At 39.1% G+C, this 24,211-nt stretch overlaps 1 protein-coding gene across 2 annotated transcripts in view; it reads left to right on the top strand.

Annotated features, from left to right (window-relative positions):
- PRRG1 (proline rich and Gla domain 1) overlaps positions 1–21,804 on the top strand; it is a 30,396-nt gene extending 8,592 nt beyond the window's left edge. Inside the window, exons 1-4 of one of the 2 annotated variants that reach the window (XM_085049347.1) lie at positions 4,258–4,279; positions 7,956–8,005; positions 12,022–12,182; positions 18,518–21,804. In XM_085049347.1, the coding sequence (XP_084905473.1) occupies positions 7,996–8,005; positions 12,022–12,182; positions 18,518–19,036 (690 nt within the window). In that variant the 5' untranslated portion in view covers positions 4,258–4,279; positions 7,956–7,995 and the 3' untranslated portion in view covers positions 19,037–21,804. Of the gene's footprint in view, positions 1–4,257; positions 4,280–7,955; positions 8,006–12,021; positions 12,183–18,517 lie in introns of those variants that run through there. The other variant, XM_085049336.1, reaches the window with a different exon arrangement.
- The last annotated feature ends 2,407 nt before the right edge of the window (positions 21,805–24,211 follow it).

Genomic DNA, 24,211 nt, shown 5'->3' with positions numbered 1-24,211 from the left:
TCAGGTCCTTATTTGCATCTGTGTCAGCTGAGGTCAGTGGGTACCCTCCAGTTTCTCATGTTGTGAGAAGTAATGCTTGGCTGTAATGTGTTGCACGTGTTACAGTTAGATCTGTATATCTGCCTTCTCTGAATTGAGAGATTTGTTATACAGTGATAATTTAAACATCAAGGTTTGTTTTTTTCTTTCCAAATAAATAGCAACATGGAATTTTCAATTCATATACAATGCAGTTTTCAACTGAAGTTAAGAGCTGCTGGCTATTCCTCAGTTTGTTTCCTGTAAAACATCAAGAGATGGTCTGAACTACAAAATCAAAGTTGGCTTGTTCATAATCTACAGAACAGATGCAAATGTTTCATTTGTATGAAAACAGGGACAGAATAGGGGAGGAAAATAAAATGAGTGCACATTTAAAGCTCCTAATTTAGAGAGGCTGTGGATGAAAACATGCTATAAAGAAAATGTTCTGCAGTATTATACAGTGCATATGGGGTTTTTTCTTAAAAAGTGCTAGCAGGTCCATTGATTATTTTATTTTACTATAAATTAAAAAAAAACCCAACATGGTAGATATTCAATAAGCAGCTGTCAATTTACTAGTATAACATAGGATTTTATCAATACATTAACACTTCAGCTACCTGTAATTATGTAGCAAAGGGATCAGGTAGCTTCTCTGGCTTATTATGTATCGACTTTGTGTGTTCCTTTATGATTTGAGAAGCTGGTAACATTCAGAGAGGAAGTTATTGAAAATATCAGTAATGGTGATCATATACTGGATGTTAATTTTGAAGTCTGTAATTACAAATTTCCACTCTTTGGGGGTGTGGGAGAGAGAATGTGCTTCGTTTGTTTGTCGAAATTTTTGGGGAGGTGAGGGCTGGCTAGGTTGTCTCATGGTTCCTGGATTAGCTGTCTCTGTGTGTCTTTTTCTGCTGTTTCTGAGGAACCACTCCAGTATTTCAGGTTTTTAGCCTTAGAATGGCCCTGTGGTATCCTGTGTATTAACAGTATCTAATTTCCATATCAAGAACGTCATTTCTGCAGAGAAGAGACAAGCACATAGACTGCTTCAGAAATCTCTTTGACTGTAGTGAGATTTTTTATTTCTGAGAGGTTTTATTGATTGGTTTGCTTTTTAGTTTGAGGGAGAGCCTCACATTACCTTTGTTGTTGTCAGTTTATTTATCAGAGTAATTTTGTAGCTTCACAGAAAATTTTTCCCAAACATTCACTATCACCCCATAACAACCTTTGGCTCTTTGCTGAGGAATCATTTTTATAGTTTCCTTCCTCAGCTTCTTCCTCCTATGACTGTGGTCACACAGTGCACGTTGGGTGTATCTGCAGTAGCATTTTGGTTCAGATTAGGAATCTCCCAGTTATCACCACTTACTGTACTTAGGATTGCATTGCAGAAACATTTCAAAACAATCAGATTGAGGTATTTTTGGATGACGATAATCCAGAAGATAAACTCCAAGAGCTGCAGTCCTACTGCCCCAGTGCTCAGCTCATGAAAGCAGATCAGAGCTACCCCAGAGTAAAATCCTTTACCTGTGTTGTGTAAGTGTTGGGTCCTCAGCATCAACTGTTTTGCTCTTTGGGAGCACTCCTGTTGCTCTGCATTCCTAGCTAATGTGAGTATAGTCATGGATAGAAATAATTATTATGCAATTAGAGGTTATTATTCATGGCCACTGTAATTGCTTCAGATAAAGAGTCCAGCTATTCAAGCCTAGGTTAGAAGAGATGATATCCAATAGCTGGCTGACAACTTGAGTTAGATTTGTCAGCTGGCACCCAAGCACTAATTAGGTCAGGGAGCACCAGAGCTATAATGAAGCTGTGTTCCTGTCTCTGTTACCTTTTCACCTTTCCCACTGTTAATCTGACTTCCCCTCCATTCTCTAACATGCTTCTCCTTGTTATCCAGCTGCTACCCAAGTCACAATATTCTGACATCTCACATGTGCTGGCAGTGCTCTTTCCCTGTTCTCATCTCTTTAACTTAACTGAGTTGCCCCTTGCAAAGGGCTGTGGAGCTGTGGCTGGTCCTGGACATGGTGTTTGCTTCCTGACTGCCCACTTGCTGCTGGCAAAATGGATAATGATTTGCAGCTGCCAAAGGCACCATGATTGCTGAGATACTGCTGCAATTGGTAAGCTCATCTTTGAGAGAAAGAGCATTAATGGGTTTTCTCTGTTCTTCTTGGCCATTGATTTTTGTGGAAAATGTGTGGGAGCACAGAACTCTCAGTGTCAGTTTTAGTTAAAAGGTACTGAGGGAGGAGCAGTATGTGCAACAGATATGTGACATAGTGTCAGTTTTGTGTCCAAACAAAATCAAGATAAAAACACATGCTACCGTGAAAGCTTTATTTAATTGTTCATCATTCGCACTTACAAAAGGAGAGGAATTTATATTGTCGATATTGTTATCTCAACACTTCAGTGGATTATCAGGTTAAATACTAGAAATTTGAATTCCTGAAGCATAGGAGATTGTCTAACCTAAAGCAATGTCTTCTGACAGTAGCTTACAGAGGAGTGAGGTGTCTGAAATTCTACTCTATAGGCTGCTCAGAAAGTCATGGGCTCTTGAGGATTTGAGGAATTCTGGTTTCCACACAAATGGTTATGTAAATGTTCAATTATGCCTACCAGGAACTGCCCCAAATGGTCCCCATGAGTTTTAAGACAATGCAATCCACCAAAAGTCTCCCTCTCTGTAGAGTGTTTTGTTACTTCTGCTGGAGGTCCTGCTCACCAGGATGTATCAGAAGAATGTTGCTTGGTTTTGAAAGGGAGGAGAAGGTAGAGATAGCTGAGCTTATAGCAATTGCCCCTTTGAACCTCTGGAAGTATCCAGAGAATAACCAGCCAGAATATTGCCACAGCTTAAACAGACCAAAAAACACTGAGTGAAGCAGGGGTAGTGAAGCTGAAACTCAGACTCAGTCTGTCCAGCTGCAGTCATGAGGAGCTTCCTTCTCTCTGCTAACAGGGTGTTGTTCTGCCCTGTGCATGCTCCTTCTCTGAGTAATGATATGCTTCATGGGGTTTAGGGTGCAGTGGCAGTCTGCTAAGTACAGGTTCCTCTTAGTGATGTGGTCAGTGGTTTTGGGTGCTTAAATTAATGATTATGTTTTATAGTGCTGTGATCTAATAGCATATACAAAGCAGTAGTTTTTTCAGTTCTCTGTTTTATCCTTGACCCGTGTAGTCTGAGGTGGGATAAATCTTTTGCATCCTTGTCTGACAGAGTAGTTTCCAAAGTGTTCCATCCCTCTTTATTGCCACCAAACTCCCTGGAAAACCTTGCTGTTGCAAGAAAACTAAACTTAATAAATACAGGATTCTCCCATATCCTATGGAATATCTGTTCAGAGAAAAATCAATCTATTTTTCCAGCATTTGAATCCATGTAAATTCTTTGGTACACTTTTCCTGGGGAGAAAGCTCCTTGGAAATAGATAACAATAACTGAAATTGTAGTCTTCTGTAACATTTTTCCAAACATGTAAAAGACATGTGATGGGAGTGGGATTTTTAGGTAGACACCTAATACATTGTGAATGAATTGCAGTCAGATAATTAAATAGCTATACAGGAAGTCAGGCTGATAATGTTTTAATATTTCTTCTAAACAAACCTCCCCCAGCAGTGTTTCAGTTGTTGCATTGCACCTGATTTGGGACTGAGGAGCTAGAACAGGGCTGTTTATTTTTAGACTGAATGTCTATTGATGTTTTAGTTAACAGTGTCCCTAGAATGGACCTGCTTTCATAAAAAGCTCCAGAAGAACCTAAATATTTATAACTTCAAGGAATTACATAGCTCGTTGGCTTCATGAATTGTGCAATTACAAAACTAAAATTAACAGCTGTATCACTTTATCAGAGTTCTGTTGCAGAATGAATAAAAGCCACTTCCCCCTTCTCTCCCTGGATGCTGTCATGCACATCCCTCTCCAGCTGGGAGAGGAACAGGGGGTCTTGCAGTATTTGAAGTTCCTTTTAGCACAGCAGGTGAGAAACTCAGTGAGGAAAAATACTACTGCTGCTTTACATGAGCCTTATTTTCCCTTCTCCTTCTACTCCCCTTAAGGAGTCACTTTGTTGTCGATGTTCTGTATCCTTGGAACACATGACAGTGAGTGAGAACAGTGCAAGCAGTCTGTGTGCTCTCAATCAGCTCCTCTGTCCTTTCATGGTACGTGCTGCACACAAGTTTCCATTAAACTTGGAGTCAGGAAATGTACCCAGAAGAGGTATGTGCCTGCCAGCCAAAGATGGATACCTTAATAAGTGCAACAAAATCTTGCAGAAACACTGTCTTAAGACAACAGCTTTTAATGCTGAAATTAGTTACCTTCCCAATTTGAGAGATTGCTACTGCGAGAATATGATTCCTTGGGAAATGTGTGTACACATATGCTTTATGCTTATAAAGTGTGTATGCAAGATTTGGGTACTTTCAAAATCGAGAAAAAAATGTTTAGGTTGGCTGTGGAAAGAAATGTACAGCTTGGTTTGTTACTTCAATATTAGCTCTTTACACTCATGCAAGTTGTTTCTCGTTGGTAAGTGGCTGCAGCCCTTTGGTGGTGAGCAGGGTACTGCTGGTAAATAGCAGGGGTGGTGTTGGTGTGTTTCCTGGGCTGTCTCACAGGCTTTAGAACTCAGTGTTTCCCATTGAGTCATTATAATTCCTACTCGAAGTGTGCAGTTCATTGTTTTTTGTGGTTTTTTTTTTTTAACCATTCTACAGACAGCCAAGCAGGCAGTCAGGAAAGGTCATGTGTTGGTTGGATGTATCAGCTGCAATTAACTCAGAATTGGACACTCAGCACAGCTGTGGTGCTATACAGCTGTCCAGCTGTGCTGTAACATATCTAAGCTGATGTATAATCTTGTAGAAGATGGATGGAAGAGGGATTCATGGAACAACAAATATTGATGATATTTAGATACTATCAGGGTTTGTGGAGCCTGTGTGTGTTTGTTCTTGCATTTTTGTATGTAAAAGAAAACATTGCTTTGACACCGTAGGGCCATCATAGGTTTCAATAAGGTTTGTGAAGACTTAAAAGCAGGAAACTAAGTAAAGAGTTGGAGAGAGGAATAAATGAGTCAGTAGCAAGTCAGGATGTTTCTCTGGTGTGACCAGCCCTCTACAGCTTTATTAGCTGACTTATGACGGTAAAAAAGTTTTTTGTACTTGACTTTGTTCAATCCTTTCTTCCAAGCCACCTTTGAACTATTTAGTGAGTTTGAACCACAAGTGTCAGAGTAGAGGACTAAAATATAATTAAACTTCTCCCCTTTAGGGGAAGGGACCATTAATAGAGGGCAAAGACCCAAGCGGTTCCTGTGCAGTGGGAAAGGCTGTTCTGTGAGTGAAATGTCCATGTAGTGGCATTGCCCATGTCCTCAATCAACCTCTTGCTCTGCGGGGGTTTGGGTGTCATAGCAGGAATGTGTGATTTGTGGGAGCTTGGAAATGAAGAAGTTTGAGAGGAAAGTCAAGAGAGCATAGAAAAGACACATTTGTTGGAGAATGGACATAATTAGTTCCAGAGAGCTCTAAATACTTGTAATTGCTGTAAAAATGTAATGTAAATTGATGAAGGGAAGTTTCTGTACTACGGCCACTGACTGAAAAGCTGTATTTGATATTTCCTAGAGAAGGGCATACTGTTTCCTTCTTTAATGAAGGAGGTAAAGTGAAACAGTTTGTGTTCTGCAGCCACTTCAGCAACTCTTAATTTTGTCACTAACTCCTAATGTAATTTCCTTTGAAGAAATTAAAAGATATTTTGCCTTCTGTGTTTTCTTTTTTCTTCTCCTCCCTGTGTTTTCCCCAGTTTCCCAATATGTGTGTGGTAGTGTTCTGATGTTTGTTCCCAGAGAACATGATATGCCAAGTCCCTAGTGCCAGGTGCCAAGGCAGTGCAGTGACTTGCTGTGTTCCTGATAGAAAACATCCCATAGCAGGGGGAGACACTAAGTTCTTTTTCCCAACACAGTTCCAAGTACTGAGCTGTCAGAGTGGTTGTGACTCATGGATGTGGATGCCTGTGTTCTCTTTTGGTTTGTTTGGTGGTTTTTGTTTTTTTTTTTAATGTTGTAGAAATCCACACTCAAGTTATTTGCTAAAAAGGTGAAACATTAAAGACTAACTGAAATGTATTGCAAAAAAATCACCCCATTTGTGAGGGGAAGCATAGGAAGTTATGTTTAATTCACTGCATTGCTGCCTCTTAACACAGAGCAAGGGAGCATTCATGGGTGCTGCCTCTGCTATTAGTGTGTTTTATTTGGGAGGCTATTGCAAAAGCAGCTCTCTGAAACTGGTGGGCAATAAATGGCTAAAGAAAATAATGACATAACAGGTGAAGAAAATAGTTACACCACTAGCTAAATCTTTTGGGACCTGTTTATTTGAATAAGTTTGGCAATTTCTTCATCACAGACATTTGGGTTGAAACAATGTGGCTAATCATTAAATGACACCCATTTTATTTTTATTCAAGAAGCATAGGGCAAAGGACATTTGTTTTGGCATAGAGTAGTCTGCTAAGAAAAATTCTGGCTATTAAAAGAGGTTTTATATATATTCTGAAAAATTTAAGTCCCTCTGTTTAGTACAATACTTAGTAACAACAAGCTAAACACTATGGTGGTGAGATTTCACAGTACCTTAATGTCTGCTCTTTATTCCCATTTATTTGCCTTTACAGAGATTTGATGAACTTGCTTTAAAATCTCTTTGCTCCTTCATTCCACATCTTGTAGTGCCAATCCTACAGTTTCCTTAGCAGGCTGGGATGTCTTCATGGAGCACCATTCACCTCAGCAGTCCCTACAAGTACTGCACTTTGCTCTTGCATGATGAGTTGTGGTGTTGGGCAGGCCAGGCTGGAAACATTAACTTTCCCTCTTTGTTTATTGCAACAGCCACAGCCAACCTTTTTTACAGAAACTTTTGCTTCTCAGGGTTTGGATTTATGGAAAGTGAGGACATCTGGGTGGTGTATGTTGATGTGTAACCTGGCCTCTGAAGACTGGGGCTAACTCTTAGGAGTAGGTAATTTATTAATAAAAAAACCCTTTAACCTCGTGGTGTTGTACTAACTTGGTTAGACAATTGCTCTTACTTTGCTAAAAGCTTTTATTTTCCTAACTTTTCCCATACCAATAAAGACTCCAAGGAGCTGAACTATTCTTGCTGCCTCCAGATGCAGTTTTTGTTGGCTCTCTGCCTGGTGGGTGCAATGAGCTTCAGGCACTTTCTCAACTGAGAGCATCTGTCTGTTCTCTTTCCAAGATGAGGTACAAAGTACATGTAAGTTCTTGCAGGGCAGGTTGGGATTCTCTCATGTAGTGCAACTTCCTTTGCCAACTCGCAGGCCTTGTGCTGTCCTTGAACTTTATGCAGGCATCCTGTTTTAATCAGTAGCTGACTCTGAGTGAATTTCCATGTGTTCATTCTGATTTCAAAAAATCTGATCTATAGAGTGAAGATAATGAGTTGACTTGATGATCTCTGCAGAGTGAATTTAAGTCTTAGCTAAGGTATAAGTAATTACAGTGGAGAATGCAGTACCTTTTAAGTTCAGTTAGGCAAAACAGGTTGCATTTTGTTTAAAATTATACACACCCTCTTATTTCGTATTAACATTTTTGCATATTCTGAATTTGAAAAGCCTTGAAAAAGGTTAAAGTATTTACCATTTCAAAGGGTTATCTTTTTCTTGGGTAGTGTTCCTATACTACTGAAATTAGCCTGCATGCAATACTGGTACAACTCAAAAGAGGAATTAATCTTGATCATGGAGTTTTGAAAACTGATGTATTTGTGCCACTATTTGGGAATCAAGAGAAACTTGTCCAATTTGATTGTAATTCACAAACTCAACATGATGTTTCCTCTTTTGTTTACAGATTTGATATTTGCAAGTTCCCTGCCTTGACAGCAGTCACCATGGATAGTGGTAAGTTTAACTTAGTGATGAGTGTGCATTCTCTATTATTTCCTGTGAATACACCCCAAAACTGTCCTCTGCTCATAATCCCAGTCTCTTTGCACAAAAAATGCCCTCTGGCATTGAACAGGCTTTGATGTTACACGTGATGTAGATCTTTGCTCACACTGAACTGAACTGGAGTCATGCAACTGTTCTGACAGAGATATTGTTTGCAGACCATAAAAATCATCACAGACTTATTGTGGCCCTTTGAAAGCTGGCTGCATAATGAAGACCACAGAGCTGAATTTCCAGCCTTGAGTACTTTAATTTTAACTGTTTTTAAGCTTGTCTCTGTAACTCCAGATTCACAGAGCAGAAGTCACTTTTTAAAATTCATAAATAAAAGCACAAATAATTTTTCTCCTTCCAGCCCTATTCAAACAAAATAGCTTTATTAAGATGACGTACAGAAAGATTCTAATTTAATAGCAACAGCTTCAACTTTAGAGCTTAGATGTTTATTTTTACTATTTAGTAGTGATTTTATTTTGCTAAGATGTTGGTAAGAAATCAAAAAAGGAAGCTCAATAAAGGTCTCAATAGAGCTGGTTTTGGTGTCCAGGATGCCACAGGCTTTGCTTCGGCAGCACTTCTGTGTCTCAGATACTTTTCCCACACTGCTGCTCCCTGTTCCTTCTGTCACTACAGACCTAAAGCCTGTGTTCTTTCCCTGTGACAGCTTCAGCTGGCAGGCTGCAACATATTTTTCCTCTCGTGTCCTTGCCTGGCTCTGGTTCTGATTAAATTTCACCTTGCTGGAGTGTCCATTCAGTATTAGGATAGCAGGCAGGCTCTCCAGAGGATGTGTAATAAATCAATCTGACTGTATTGTTCTTTTCAATAATAATAAGTGAAACTAAGTCTTTGGAAGCTTTTTGATACATAAAAACTTGGTAAAAGCCAATTATTAAAGTTGCACACAGGGCAAAAGGATGTCTGAAGAAATAATGTGTTCAAATGCATTAAATTTGGTAATTTTGGTATCTTCATCTACATCCTGAAAAAATGGGGAAGTAGAAGAGACTTTAGATGATTTGTTTCTGTGTGTATCTTACATAACACCAAAATAATAACTTTTTTTCTTTTATCTTGTATTTGCTAGTTAATCTCCTTAACAAAGTGTAAAAGTGACTTACCTTACTTCATTCCTTTATTCTTACCACATGCAAATCCTCCCTGATTACGTTCAACTCTACAGTAACAGCTGCAGTGAATTCAGCCATGCTGTGGCTTAGCTGGGTGGGCATCCAAGCCAAAGTGGGCTTTTTGCACACTCCTATCCAACTATAAATGAATAGCTACATGATTATGGTCCTGGAATACTAAGAAGTCAAAGTGGGTTCTACAATATGGTTCTATTATCTTTTTTTTTAATAAGATTCATCAGGCAGTGACTGATTCTCATTAAATCCCTGTATTTCAATTGCATGGTTTTTTTTCCTTGATACATTTGTATTGACTTCTCAATAGGTTTTCAAGTCACTAGGAGTGTGCAGAGCATTAAAATGTCACATCAAAACTAGCAGGTTAATATACTTCTTTTTTTTTCCCAGCCCTGCAGGGTCAAAAGGCATTCCTGGTCTGGAATAGCCAGAGATTATTATTTATCAGATACATTCATAATTAAGATGAGATGTAGTTTATTTTCCTCAGCAGGCTTTTTTTTGACTCTGTGATGTGTGCATTTTGTATACTGTAAGAAAACACAGTAAGAGAAAACAGACTTTTTGTGAGAGAAAATAGACTTTCTGAATATGAATTGTTAAATAAAAACTTTGGGGTCTTTATGTGGCCAGATATTGTCCATTCTTGAACTGAATTAACATTTTTCTGTTCTCCATCAATGCATTTTGAATCAGAAATGTATTATTAGCTCCGTTTGGAAAACTGAAATATTACCTAGAAACTCAAACCAATATGTATCAAATGCAGTATTTCTTAACATACCAACTTTTAAACCTTTATTCTCTTTGCAAATTGGAAAGTGCATGCAGAAACAAGTATTTGTATCTTGTTTCTGAGAGCCAAAGTCTGTAAATCAGGGTATTTTCAACTAACTGCATTTTCCTGTTTCTTTTCCCTCTGCATCCGATACAAAGCTGTCATCACTTCTCTCATTGCTCTTTTCAGGGATGGATTCCAGCCATGAAATGAAATTCCCTAAGTTTTATCTTCTGGAGGAAAGGAAACTTAATTTGTAGTGCATTATCTACTCTTCAGTGCCTCTGCATATGGGCACTCTTAGGAGAGTCTGGCCTGACACATGTTCCCTTCAGGAGTGCCCACAAGGAGCTGGGGGAAGTAGGAAAAGCACTGGCAGTCCATCCCCAGGCATGGCTGTGTGCTGCATTCCTGACATGGACAAGTCCTTCAACTCATCACCTTGAGGTGATCACTGAGGCATGAGGCTGAAAAAAACCAAGTTATTCAGGCCTAGAGGGAAGTGAGGGGAATTGTGTGGGAAGTGGAAAAAAATCATCTTTGTCTTTCCTTTTTGAAGAGATTTCTGAATATTAATTTCTATGTTATTTAGTCAATGAACTTATACAGTAGATGCTCTGTCCCCCAAAACTGCTCTGTCACTCCCCTCCACCATGGTCTACACCACAAGCTCCAGAGGAATCTCAGCTCTGGCACCTGGAGCACCTCCTCCACTTCCTTCTCCACTGACCTGGGGTAATCTAGCAGCTTCTCACAGAAGGCACCCTTGTAGCCTGACCACACAGATCCATTCCAATAGTATACCACAGACACTAAACAAGGTGAAATTAGTTATGCCTAATCATGCCAATCATTGCTGGCAAATACCATCACACCTTTCTAAAGCAAAAACGTAGTGATTGTCTTTGTTTCCTCACTGCCCTCCTTTTATAACATTAAAAATCAGTTGATTAAGGGAAAAAACCCTTCAGTGTAACTGTAAATGAAGCAATGCACAAATGATTGTGTAGGCCAGGAAGTGCTACACGTGCATTAGTGTGGCAATGCACTGAATCATTATCCCCTCATGCTCTCACTGAGAGCCCAAGAACAGTGTAGCACTGACTTGATGTTCCTGCTTCCTGACCTGAAATACCTGGAGAACTCCTGCATCATGCACTGCAGATGTACCTCCTGGGTAATTCAGTCTGATGCATTTTGGAGTGTTCCCAGTTACTGCATATGTAAAAATCATTGGGTCAGAGAGCTTGATGGAAAGCCGGAACATCAGAAGAAAAGAGATTGCTTCCAGGTCTCTTCCTTGAACAACAAACTAAGGAAAGCAAATAAAGAATACCTGTGTGAGAACACTGGTTGCCTTTTAGGGTTGTTTCATTTAATTCATCAAATAAGGTGAGGTTTTCTGTATGGTTCAAGAAAATAGAAAGAGGCTACTTCACCCCAATCCCTCAAAAGGGTGCCCATTGTATGGCTGAAACTTCTGGAGTGAAGGGAGCAAGTCTGCTTCGAAGTTGCTTAAGAAAACTTGAGACTTAAACATTGATAAATGCAGCTGTCTGGTGACTCTAGGTAACAGTCATAAATATTTATATCAAGACCTTCAGATCATTCCGGCTGTGATGCCCTCAGGTGATTGCAAATGTAATTTTGGATGTTCACAAACAGGATTTGTTTGTTCTGTGTCAGTTTAAGAAATTGCTTGAGCTGATCATGTGCCTTTCTCTTCCAAAGACTCTTCTTGGGCGCCAGCTTCAGTCTTGTTTCACCACACACAGCTATTTGTTGAATATGAGCTATATGAATTGAGGTCTGTGCATTTATGACATTTTAGCAACAGCTACTGAAACTGTAGGCCAAACTACTTAAAACAGTGAATAAAACTAGGAAAGGCCTTTTATCATATCAAATAAAGGAGAAGCCTTTGGAAAAATCTTTTTCTCAAAGGCAATTCTCAAATGTTTTCTTTGAGCAATTTTAGCTTGAGGTTTTGGGTGTCTATTTTAGAAGTGACCTTTGTTGTCTCTCCTCTTCTTATTCAGTGTTCTTAACAGAGGACAAAGCCAACTCTATGTTAAAAAGATACCCAAGAGCCAACACGTTTCTGGAAGAATTAAAGCAAGGTGACATAGAACATGAATGCAGAGAAGAAATCTGTAGCTATGAAGAAGCAAGAGAAGCATTTGAAAATGAGGAAAAAACGGTATGCTTTGTTGTGTATGTAAAGATGGGTGGGGTGTATTGATACTAAACTTTTGGGTGTGCTGAGTGCTTGTGTGTTTTCCAACATGGCATTAGATTTGGGAAATTGTACTGGCAATGCCAGTGATTTAGTGGTTGATGTGGCACAGGGAACATTGTAGGTTTCTTCCAAAATTTACACAGGTAACATATTCCGCTTTTCAATGGCTGAGCTCTACACAAAAAAACCAAAAACAATGTATAAAGGCATACTGGACATTTTAAGTTCTTGGCATCTTTTTGTTGTGAGTCATTGCTGGGGAGATAGACAAGGCAGGAATGAGAATTTTCTGATTTATTAGAATGAAGTTGTAGGATATGTGCCATCTTCAAAGCTGCTTTTTTTCTGAAGCTGTAAAGTGTCTGCACACACATTTTTTACCTCCCAAGCTTGGCTTGGTGTGACTATTCCTAGTGATAGCTCATTGTGTAATTAAGAATAGTGTGTACACTGAGACAACTGGTATCAAATTGTACCACAATATCACTTTTGCTTTTTGTTCCAATCACTAGAGAAAACATAACCTAAACATGTTGTCTCTAACTTCAGCTTCTTTTCTTCCATTTAGGAGCATTTTATGTTGTGGTAATTAGCATTTCCCTTGCAGAGGTATTTCGGAAGTAGTAAAATAGAAATAGTTAGATTTCTCTTCTGTGATGAGTGGTGAAGGAGTTTCCAGTAAGGTCCTGACCTTTTATCCCTTTCCACTACTGTATCCTTTTCCCCTGGCTGCTGTTTTCTGCTGTGGGGAGTTGCTAATGGGCCAGGCTCTGCTAATGTGCAGCCATGCCTGACCAGCCTCATTTACTTGGGCTTTATTTAGTGCATTGTCCTCCAGCAGTATCCATCCACACATCCACTTAGTAATGCTTAACATCTGTGTCCCAGGGGAAGGGAATGGATGCAGTAGACTGGGAACATGATACAGTATATTCAGAGAAACACAGGATCAAAGCTTTCACAGTGCAGATAGACTGGAATTCAGATAGGGTCTGTAGCTTATTTATGTCATGGTAACATTTTGTATAACCTTTCTCTTTGCATTTTTTATCTTGTCCACTTGCTTCTTTGTTTTTCTGCAGTCTTCTGGGCAGGTCTGCAATGAGATTTGTAATATTAAAAGAATATCAAGCGGTTCCCTTAAGTTATTTTTACATGAGTTTTTAAGTAGCATTGTGTATGGCAAGTGTGCATACATGTCATTCAATATTTCCAAGACAGGCTTGGGTATTTTGACAGATTCAGAATTATAATTTAAAACTATAAAGTCAATTAAAAAGATAAAACTATTATGTTAGGCTAGAGCCAACAGGGAATAATTTGCAGGACTTTGTGGGAAAAATAAAATATGAAATCCTTTGTTGACAAATGTAATGCATGTGGAGAAAATGGCAACATTCATTATAATATATAATTGGCTCTGAACTGAATTCGGGAACAAGATCTGAATTTCAATCTATGAAGACTTCCATTTAATGCTCAGCAGTCAAACAAAATAAAAAAACCCTTGAATTCTAAGAATCTGAAATAACAGGGATCAAAATAAAGAGTTTACCCACATCTTGGATGTGTGCAAGTCTCATCTGCCTATCTCTTTAAAAGCAAATTAGTAGCTGAGGAAGGACCAGAGAAGTGAAACAATTGATCAAGGATATGAAAAGACTTGTATAACCACAATAGATCATAAAATAATTGAATCAGGGAACATGTGATGATGTCTGTGATGAAGGGTGAGTTAAGGTCAGTCACTTGCCATCCTTCTGAGAGCAGAGCTAAGAGAGCCTGAAAGGGAACTGGAAAGGTGCAGGTACAAAGCAAATAGAAGTCTCTCCTCACCACAGCTAATAGAGTTGTGGACTGCCTTGCCACAGGATGTCTCAGATCCTAAAAGCTTGTATAGGTTCAGAGAATAATGTAAATGAAGGGAAGGAAAATCAGCCTGAAACCATTAATTAAAAGGAATCAGCTCTGGTTAATGGAAGTTCTTGTAGTCCAAGTATGTGAAATTTGGGAGAATATCACTGCCTGCTTGTTTGAAAGTCTTCTTTCAGCAGTCTGTAAAGATTGTTGTCAGAGAGAAGTTAACAGATAAGGTGAGCCTTAGGTCTGATCTTATGAAGCTGTTTATTGGTGGTGCCTGTAGCCTGCAGGCAGCACTGCATGTGGTCACTGGTCAGGAGTCACAGGTTGTTGGGAGGCTCAAAGATTTATTCAAATATTACTGTGCAAAGTATCTGCCTGTGATTATAGCATTGGCATTAATTTAATGTCCATTAACTCATTTCTTTTTAAATTAAAGTGCGTGAAGATTTTGAAAGCTGGCAGTCACAGATTTTCATTCATGTTGCAAATTTCCCATGAATTTTAGTATTGTGAAAATTGCAAAGTTTTCTTGTGTTGCTTTATTCAAGCAAAACAAACAAATTACTACTAAAAAGCTTAGTAAACAACTCAAAACTTGTCAGCACCAGATCTAAAAGGATGTGATTGAGTAAAACATCCAATGTCAGTCTGTGTGTAATTATGGATGCTGGATAAATACTCAGAAGAGGAGAGCTGAATCTTTTCCAGCCTCCTGAAACTGTGAGCAGAGCAGAAGGAAACTAGCAGGTGCCCTCACTTCCCCTTACAGCTTTGTTCTCACCCTCTGCCTGGCGAATACCAAGCAGTCTTCTGACTGCCTTGTTATCAGTCCACCTTTAAAACAAAGCAGACAATTGACAAAAGATCATTTGAGGCTGACAATGCTGCCAAATGCAGTAAAGGCCTCAAGCAAAGGCCTCTTGAAGTTCTCAAGAGGGTGTGAGTCTCTTGACTTCTTTGTGGATCCCTTATTTGATTCAGCATTCAGATCCAGTTGACTGATGCTGACTCTGTTCTGAGAAGTATTATAAATAATATGGATGCAAAATTCTGGCAAATTTTGCTCTAACTGTCTTCAGGAAGCTTTTGAGAGTTCCTTTTTATTATTTCAAAATGGATTTGCCAAAGCACTAAGTTACATTCAGAAAAGTGGTTCTTGGCAGGAATATATGTTAGATGTTTTCTAAGTATTTTCCATTGCACTTATCTGATTCTGTGGCCTGCTTAACTTAGTTTTTCAGCCTTATAAGGCTTTTACACCTGGTATTCCCAGTTGTACAGCACTCAGGGATAAATTATTACTGAAGTGTCCTTTTCATTAATCACAAGTTAGTAATTTTATCAAGCAAGAAGTCCTTTCTGCTATTAGTTTAAGAGGCCAGCAATTGTGGGAGGGATTTTTGGGCTTTAAGTTTTCCAGTTTCTAAATTACTCTTTCACTTTCTGTATAAATTTTACAGCTACTTTGTAAGTTTTCAATATTTTCCCTTCTTGGTCTTTTTTGCAGCAGTTTGTACAAATCCTCACACTGTGCAGATTCATCTAAGTTGTCTGTGGCTTTGTTGGGCAGGATTTGACTTTGACCAGATGTCTTGTACTCCTCCTGCACCATCCCTTTACTCTGCAGTGTAGCTGTGGGGTGGCAGAGGGAGAGCTGCTTGGCAGCTGTGCCACTCAAACCTGAAGGATGAGTTTCCTGCAGTTCCTGTCAGTTGTGGCAGTCTGGAACTAAAAGTCTTCGTGCTTCTCTTGGAGATCTGACTTGCAAAAATGCAAGCTGGAAACCTGGGATCTAGTATGCTAACAAGCTTATGGTTGTGGGGTTTTGTGGGGTTATTTTTTTCTTTTCCCTTGAAGAAGAACATTTAAAGATTTTTTTTTTTTTAATGACTAATCAAGTGTTCTTCCATAGTGTTCTTCACTTTTCACCTTTGTGCAGATCTTTATTCCTCTGTCTCTATAAGACAGTGTTAGACCTAAAGTAATTTTTGACCAGGGAATGTAGAGTGTCTAAACTGTCTTGAATTTTCTTTGCCTTGCATGTAAATGAAAGAGGACAATAAACTACTTTCATCCTTAAGGCAGTTTAAACTCTTTCCTTAAGCTCTTTAAGCCTCTGTCTGGTTGCGTCACAAAGTCAAACATCCCTGAAGCAGCACACCCTGCTCTGCACTCAGTGCCTGCCACTCTGGGAGAGCAGAGCAGCTTTTCTGCTGCTCTGCCATGTTGCAGAGTGCCAAGGAGAGATGCTGCTGTTTCAGCTTTCTGAAGAAGACACAGAGGCATTTTCCACAGCAGACAGATCTGACCTAGAAGTAACATGGAAACAATATGAAAACACCAGTCTCTGCTTACTACCCTTCTGTTGGAGAAGATGCATTTCCTCTGAAGTCTGCAACACAAAATAGCTTGTTGGGTCAGAAGAGTGATTTCTTCTTTTTTCATCAAAATTACCTTTCTCCTCCAGATAGTCTTTAAAATGACATATCTTTGCACAGTATATTTAATGACTTTCTGTAAATCTTTGCAAATTTGGTCTTAAAAACAGACATTGTGCCATTTTATTTCTTTGCTGCCACTGAGGCCACAGAACAGTGATGTGGGAAGTTTGGTTTCAGTACATACAATTTCATAATTCTAACTAATCCTTTTCTGCTTTTTCTAGTCAACAATATATTATTTATTCCACTAAGTAACCTAGTTAACTGTTATTTAACCAGATGCAAAAATAGCAGGTATTCTTAATTGCCTGGTAGTCTGGTGGGGAGAAGGTGAGGTGTTTGGCTGTGCTGGCTTTTATCATGCAGAGATCCTAAAAGCCCTCAGTTGTGCAGCTAATAGCATTTTTCAATGTTAGTTCCCCCCAAAATACATTTTTCTTAACTCAGAACTGGTTTGGGGCTCACTGTGGAACACACTATCAAGGAGGGCCCTTGTAGAGAAGTATTTAGATTCCATCTTCCCAGAATTTCTTGCTTTGGTTGAAGCCAATGCCACCTGACTAAGCTTAGATGATTTGGGTTCACATCAAAGAGGAGCATTGTGACAACCTGCTTGTGGTGTCAAGCCTTGAAATTTAGGGAAAATGCCTGATCCTGGATTGGTCTAGGAGTCAAAATTGGTGGCATTTTTTGTCTAATGCTCATCATGTGGCATCAGGCCTGAACTAAAAAAGCTGATTAATCTGATTAGTCTGTGCACAAAGTCAGTCAGTCTGCAACCTGAATACATCATTTACTAACAACTGAGGAATGACAATTTCAATTCTACCTGGTGACTATTTTATAAATAGTTGCATGAAATGTGTGCTGTAATTTAAAATTAATGTGATGCTGGCAGGAGCAGGATGGGGTCAGGTCTGTGCATTTTTAAAGAAAATTAAAGAGTTCAGAGTTTCTGGTGTGGATTGGGGGTGTAATTTAATAACAATTTGTTTCTTTTTTCTTAAATTATACTATAATATACTAAAATATACTAAATTATGACTATAAAACAGTGGAGGTGTTTCATAGTAGGAGAGATCTTACATTACAGGTGAGAATGGCTACTCTTGAGGCAGGGTGTGCTTTCCTTTGTGCTGTTTAATTATAGCATTCACTGCAGAAGAAATTGGATGGTAATATGATCTTTGTGCTCCCACTAGTACATATTATTATAACAAAGAGGGCTTTCAAGGATTGGTGTCCCCCTTCATCTTTATTTTCACTTGCTCATATTTTCACTTTATGTTCCATTTATCTGTAGCTATGTTGTCAAGGTTTCTAGAATAATAAAAACCTGTGTAATAGTCTTATAGTTATGGAGCTATTTTTAACCGTAAACAGAGGATCTGGATCAACTCAAAATAAGCTGACAGCAATTGCTGTATGAGCCAGAGGGTGGGGGATGTCTAAATTATGATAGGACAGTGCAGCATAGTTGTGCTTTGCCAAAATGGTCTGTCATTGTGAGCCAGTGTTTCCCTGTCAAGATCTACTAGTGTATTATTGCCATTTTAAAACAAACAAACCCTAAACTTGTACCTTGAGTGGTGCTGACAGATTCTGATCCACCGGATGGCTCATGTGCATGCTGATTAGGCAGAGGCTTTTGAGATATTTTTCCTAGTTTGTTTTGTGGTTGGGTTTTTTTCTTTTCTTTGTGTATTATTGCTTAGTCCTGCCTGTGCTGCATGTTTGTAAACACCGAGTGCAGACACAAGAATCTTAAAAATAATGAGGAGTTTGTTTTAAAAAAACAAATCCCTTTTGTATCACTAATCACATGAGAAGAAAAATTGAAAGTTTCTGTGTGCTTATCCATGCCAGTTCTTATTTTAATCATCAATATTTGAAATGCCTTTTCTTTCCTCATTCTTTAAAACAACTTGCTTACACTGCTTGTTTTTATTGACTGCGTTATAGTTTCTGACATATTGTGTCTTGCTCTTCTAGAAGGAGTTCTGGAAAGTCTACAAAAACGGACTCCAGGGAGAAAGTAACACAGGACATAGCTGGTATTCATTTTACCTTGCATTTCCATTAATCATTGGCCTTTTTGTTATCCTCATTGTCATTTTTGTCATCTGGAGATGCCTGTTTAAAAAGAAAATGCGCAGGCAGTCGGTGTACGCGCACAGGGGAGCCCACGGAGCGCTGGGCGATGGTGCTGACGGCAGAGGGACTCTCCCGCCGCCTCTCAGCATTGTTCATTCCCCACAGGAGGAAATGTATGAAGTCAGTGGGCTCTCTCCAGGAGGTCTGAGCTATTCGGATGCACGGTCAGACTCAATATCCACAAGGCTCTCAAACTGTGATCCTCCTCCTTCCTATGAGGAAGCCACTGGGGAAATCAGTGTGAGAAGAAACGAAACAGAGCAACATTTAGATCCACCCCCGCAATACGAAGACATTGTGAATTCCAGTTCAGCCAGTGCCATTGCACTAACTCCCATTGTCACCAGTACTAAGTAAAACAAGAAGAATGCCACGGACCTTTGAAAAATCAGTAATCATTTTGTAGCACTTTATCCTGGCTTATTATGCATTTCTGTAATTTAATGGACCTGTACAATGAATTTGACCTTTTTTAGGTTCACTCGTTCTTTGGGTTTGGGATTTTTTTTTCCCCTATAGGAGGTCTTAAAAGATAAAGAATCTGCATTGAGAGTGTAGTGCAGATACAGATGTGGTGCTCTGTCATACTTCTCAAAAGTACCTCTGTTTGGAAGGATGTCAGTTGTTTTATTCTAAACATTGTCTGCATTCCCCACAAAATTGGTGAGATCCCCCTCCCCTTTCTTACTGCAGACTGTCAGAATTTCCTGCCATTGGGAATCCTTAAGCAACATTTTACTAGTTACTTAAACTAGAGGGGACTGATTTTGCAGTATTGCCTCTTGTCTGGTTGGTTCCTTTTTCTCACTTGGATTTTTGTTATGTGCTGCACCCTCTCCTGGCTCTCAGGAGGCTGGGACCCTTTGTGTTCAAACCAGGATCTCACGTAGAGAATGCTGGTGTAAGAGCAATAATTTCAGAGTCCTAGCAGGAGAGGTCTATTCTAAAGCTTTTGTTATTAAAGCTCAAAATTCTGCAAATGCTTAGAAGCTTTTCAAGACACTTCTTGGTGAATTTAATGGTGTAAGCTTTTGTCCATGTTCTGCCTTCCCTATTTTCCTATCTGGTTTTACTTTTGTATTCAAGAGGTGAGAAGTGTGCATATGTTAACTTCAGAACTTGAAAGGTCATGCAACAGTAATACTGAAGTACTCAAGCGTGGATAAAATCCTGATCATGGACTTCCTACTGTGATTTTCACTGGGACCAGGATGTTATCTGTAAGCACATAAACCCAAAGGCATTACTTTCCTTTTTAAAAGGAGAAAAAGGAAAGAAATCATGTCTGTGACTTCCTTTTTTTCCCCAACTATGAAAACCTTCCTCAAGATTTCCCCAGCTGTGAACCCTTTTCTCAAGTCCTGATACTGTCCTGCCTACTGACATGTACCTTGTGTGCACCTTGTATTGGTGCCTGTGGAAATTCTCTGCAGAGAATATAGATACCTTTTTTCAACAACAAATACATTTATTGCTTATCCATTCCAACAAGGAATTCTAAGAACATGGAGGCATAACCTCAAGCATTAGTGTGGAGTGACGTTTTGAGGCTGAAGAGATGGATGCAAGTTATATACATGCTTTTACAGAATTACATCCACCTGGTTTAGGTGGTACAAATTCTAGTGTGGTGATTCTTTTTTCACAGGTTGATTTAAAAGTTAATTGCTTGGTTTTATTTCTGAATATTAAGTTTCAGTTTTCTTTCTTCCCATACCAGGGTAGCATGGCATTAGCTTAATACTGTCCAGTGTTCTGCTAATCAGTTACCACCAAATGAAATGTATTGAGCCCTGAAGGACTAAATTGTGTTATTTTGGCTTTATTACAGCAGAAACCCAAACTGTCCTCTTTCAAACACGCCAAATGAAATGCCAGTGCCATCCATTTGAAATTGCTCTTAATGTCTCTTTCATGGGGGTTTAGCCCTTCTTTTCCCAAAGGATTTTAATGGAAGGAGACTGGAAGGAAAATGTATGGTTATAGATGGGTGTGTATGTGCACACTTTGGTAAGAATATGATCTAATGTATTGACAAATGGAGTCAGGAGTTCTCCTTTTTTTTTGGCAAAGAGTAGGCTGTCTACATTGCCTGCTGGGCATCTTCAGCTGCTAAGGCAAGTTGTATTAGAGATGAACTCCTGGCCAAACTCCTGACTCTGCTGTCAAAACTGTGACTCTTACTTATATTAATTATATATAATAGATATATTAAGATAGGCAGATAAAGACAGTGTGTTTTGGACACTTGTAGTAAAGATTGCCTGGGTCTTGTTTGTGGATTGTCAGACCTTTTCTTTGGAAGTGGTTTTAGCTCTTGTGAATCCTAAATTCCCACTGGTGGAAGTTAAAGCTCCTTTCATACCGAGCAAGAGTTAATAAATCCACTGCTCTAGGCAGGTGTTGCCAGAACAAAGTGCCTCATCCCAGCATGCACAAACCACCTCAGAAGGAGCTGGTGCTTCAGTGTCTATGCCATATTGGCATCTCCTGTGCCTGCCAGCACAGATAGTTTTAGCAGTAACTTCCTTGTCAGGATATAGGACTTTCCTGTAGGAAATGCATGGAGATCACCCATTTCACGTTAAGTTGTAATGCAGCTGTCATCATCCCCCTAACATGGGCAATCTGCTTTGGTAGTTTAGAGATGAGCTGGCTTTTCACTTTTTTCTTTCTGTTTTTTCTTTACTCTCTATTCCACTACCACTTTTAAAAGGTTTGTTTCTGTCTCCTATTGATACTGCATCCTGTTACTGCATCCTGTAGATACTTTTATGTGCAATCCAAAATTGATGCTTGCCATTCCAAAAAAAAGTCACAACCAAAAACTTAAAGATCTATGAGTTGAATTGATTGGACAATGCCTTTTCCATGTACATGAGTATGAAAGCCATAGTGGGCTATAAATTTATGTCTTGGTGAATAAATTTAATATTTAAACAAAACCTGTATATGGGACAGTTGTGCAAATGTATTTCCTCTGAGACATGAGCAGTTTTCTCCATGTTAGAACAGTGTCAAATTACAAATTGTTTTGTTCTGTTTTGTGAAATGTGGGGAAATAACTTAGTCATGTGGTTGGCTTTTCTAACCTGATTGAAAAATAAAATTTTATTTGTACTGGGGTTTTATACAGCTTGTTTTTTCTTGTTGTTTTACCAATCCTGTAATTGCATTGTCATGCAATAAATATAAATTTATAGTCATACATCTCTAAGGTTTTGCAGCTCTGAATGCAGTGCTGTCCTGACTGATGGCATGAATAGTCAGCCTTTCCCACTCCTGAATGTAACATTGAATATCATCTTGTATTAATACTGAAATGATTTAGCTACTAAAACTAACTTACAGGTGGCACTGTTTTAAGAAATTATGGAAATTAATGATTTGCTTAGATAATATTAACATTAGTGAAGGTTGTTCTCTCTTCACTGGATGTAAATAACCTCTGATTACAGTATTGCATATTTTAAAGGGGTTTGGTTTACATTAAATTATCCTATTTAAACATTTTTGCCTATGTTTATAGAAAATTTTTTGTAACATTTGTTTTTCAATATGCTAAATAAAAATTTTTAAGATGCCTTTAATGTTTCAAAATATCAATTTTACACAACTGGAGTGAGTATCTACTTTGTGTATTTAAATGGTCTTTTAATTTCCATCATTCTGTGGACTTAATTAGTTGCAGGAATAAATTGTTTTGATGATATAAAATACAAATACAATTTTGTTTGCGAGTAGGCAAGTCTATTGTTTCAAAACTCAGGCTCAGTTTTAATCAGATTTGTGAATTAGTATAGTTTCCATTTTCAAAAAAAAGCATTTAACACCGAGATGAGCTCATTTGCTTAGAACTTTGTGTTAATAACACCAAGGTTGTGAGTTCAATCCCTGTATGGACTGTTCACTTAGGAGTTGGGTTTGATAATCCTTCTGGATCCCTTCCAACTGAGAATATTCTGTGATTTGTTGTAGCCAAGGCAAAATAAGTCACAGGCTGAGGGGAAGGAAACTGTAACAAAAAATGTTGAAGTTGGAGGACTTCATTACAAAGTTCACTTCAGCCATGTGAAAATGATTGCAAAATTTCATGTCAGCTGTAGGAATGATAAATTAACAGAGAACTAGACCAAAACAAAACCTTGTGAAATGATCCCTGCTGGAAACTAAAGGTCTCCATTCCAGGCCCCACAACGTGTGTCATCCCTTCCTGCTCTGGTAATCCAGATGAAATGTCCCTGGGATTGTTCACCAGTGCAGGGCAAGGTTTGTGTCTCAGAGTTATGAACTCAAGTGCAGTTTTGTGCTGCTCATAACAAAAGGGCAAAGAGAGGTACTTGAAGAAGCAAAGAGCAGTGACTTTCCAAGCTGTCAGTGCACACTGTGGCTCCCCTTGGGAAGCTTTTATTTGTGTATCCCAGGCCAGCACCACCCAAGCAGGATGCTCTGCCCTGAGCTCAGTGGGGCTTGCTGTGCACACACATTTGTGTCGTGGCCACAGCTCCACCAGCGTGGGCTCTGTGAGCACATGGCTCAGTGCACAAGTGGCCCTGCAGGCCTGGCTCCCAGCTGTGCAAACGTGGGGGATGCAGCACTAAACTGCTGTCATGAATCTCAGTGTCTGTAAAAATCAGATCATTGTGCAGGTTACCAGTGATGAATGTTCATTATTTATTGTTTCTCGTGCCCTGAGCACTGTGCTGTGCTGCTCTAAATCACACTGATAGATTTCGTTTTATCTTCTGCATAATGCGAGCTTTGTAAATGCCTTCTAATGCCACTTGCTGATTTTTAAAAAGAAGGAAAACCATGTTTAGCTGAATGCACTGAGGTGACATCTGTACTATTTCATTGCTTGCTGCACACACATTTGATTGATTTGCTACAGGGTAATTGAACTTTTGAGTTTTGCCAGAGAGTTGAACTACATTTTTCTTCTGTGGGGGTATCTCAGTGATTGTAGTTTTCATTTGGCAGCAAGTCATTGAATGCTAAGTGGTAAGTCAGTGCAAGAAAGGTCTTGCTTATGCTCTCTTGAGGGTATCTATCTATCTATAGACAGATAAAGATTTCTCCAGCACATACATTAAACAATATATTATACAGGACTTGCTTACCATTTAGATTTCTGCAACAATATTTGCTGTAATATTAGGAACTGGGTCCTCTTTGCCTGTCCTGTGTATCCTGCAATAAAGACACACTGACTGCTGTGCTGTTTTCCCCTTAGAAACAAAGCCTGAGAATCAGAACAACAAATTTCAGTGTGCCCTGCTGTTTCCTTCTCCACTTGGAAGCATTGTACATAACTGTGTGACTCCCAGGGTTAACTGAGGAGCTTAAAGCAAGCAGGAAACAAGTATTAAAAAAATTCATTTTGATACTGCCAGCAATGAAATCTCTGCATAAGGAATAATCTGTACCAGACTGTCTCCCTGGTATTTCCTATGGTGTGGGATGTATTTTCCCACACAGCAGACCCTGGATCAATTCCATGGGTCAGAGGCTCCCAGTTTGATTTTTCTTTAT

The sequence above is a fragment of the Lichenostomus cassidix genome, chromosome 1, assembly GCF_008360975.1.
Source record: "Lichenostomus cassidix isolate B80296 chromosome 1, HeHo_3.0, whole genome shotgun sequence".
Classification (NCBI taxonomy): Eukaryota; Metazoa; Chordata; class Aves; order Passeriformes; family Meliphagidae; genus Lichenostomus; species Lichenostomus cassidix.
This window is presented reverse-complemented; position numbering and strand designations above follow the sequence as displayed.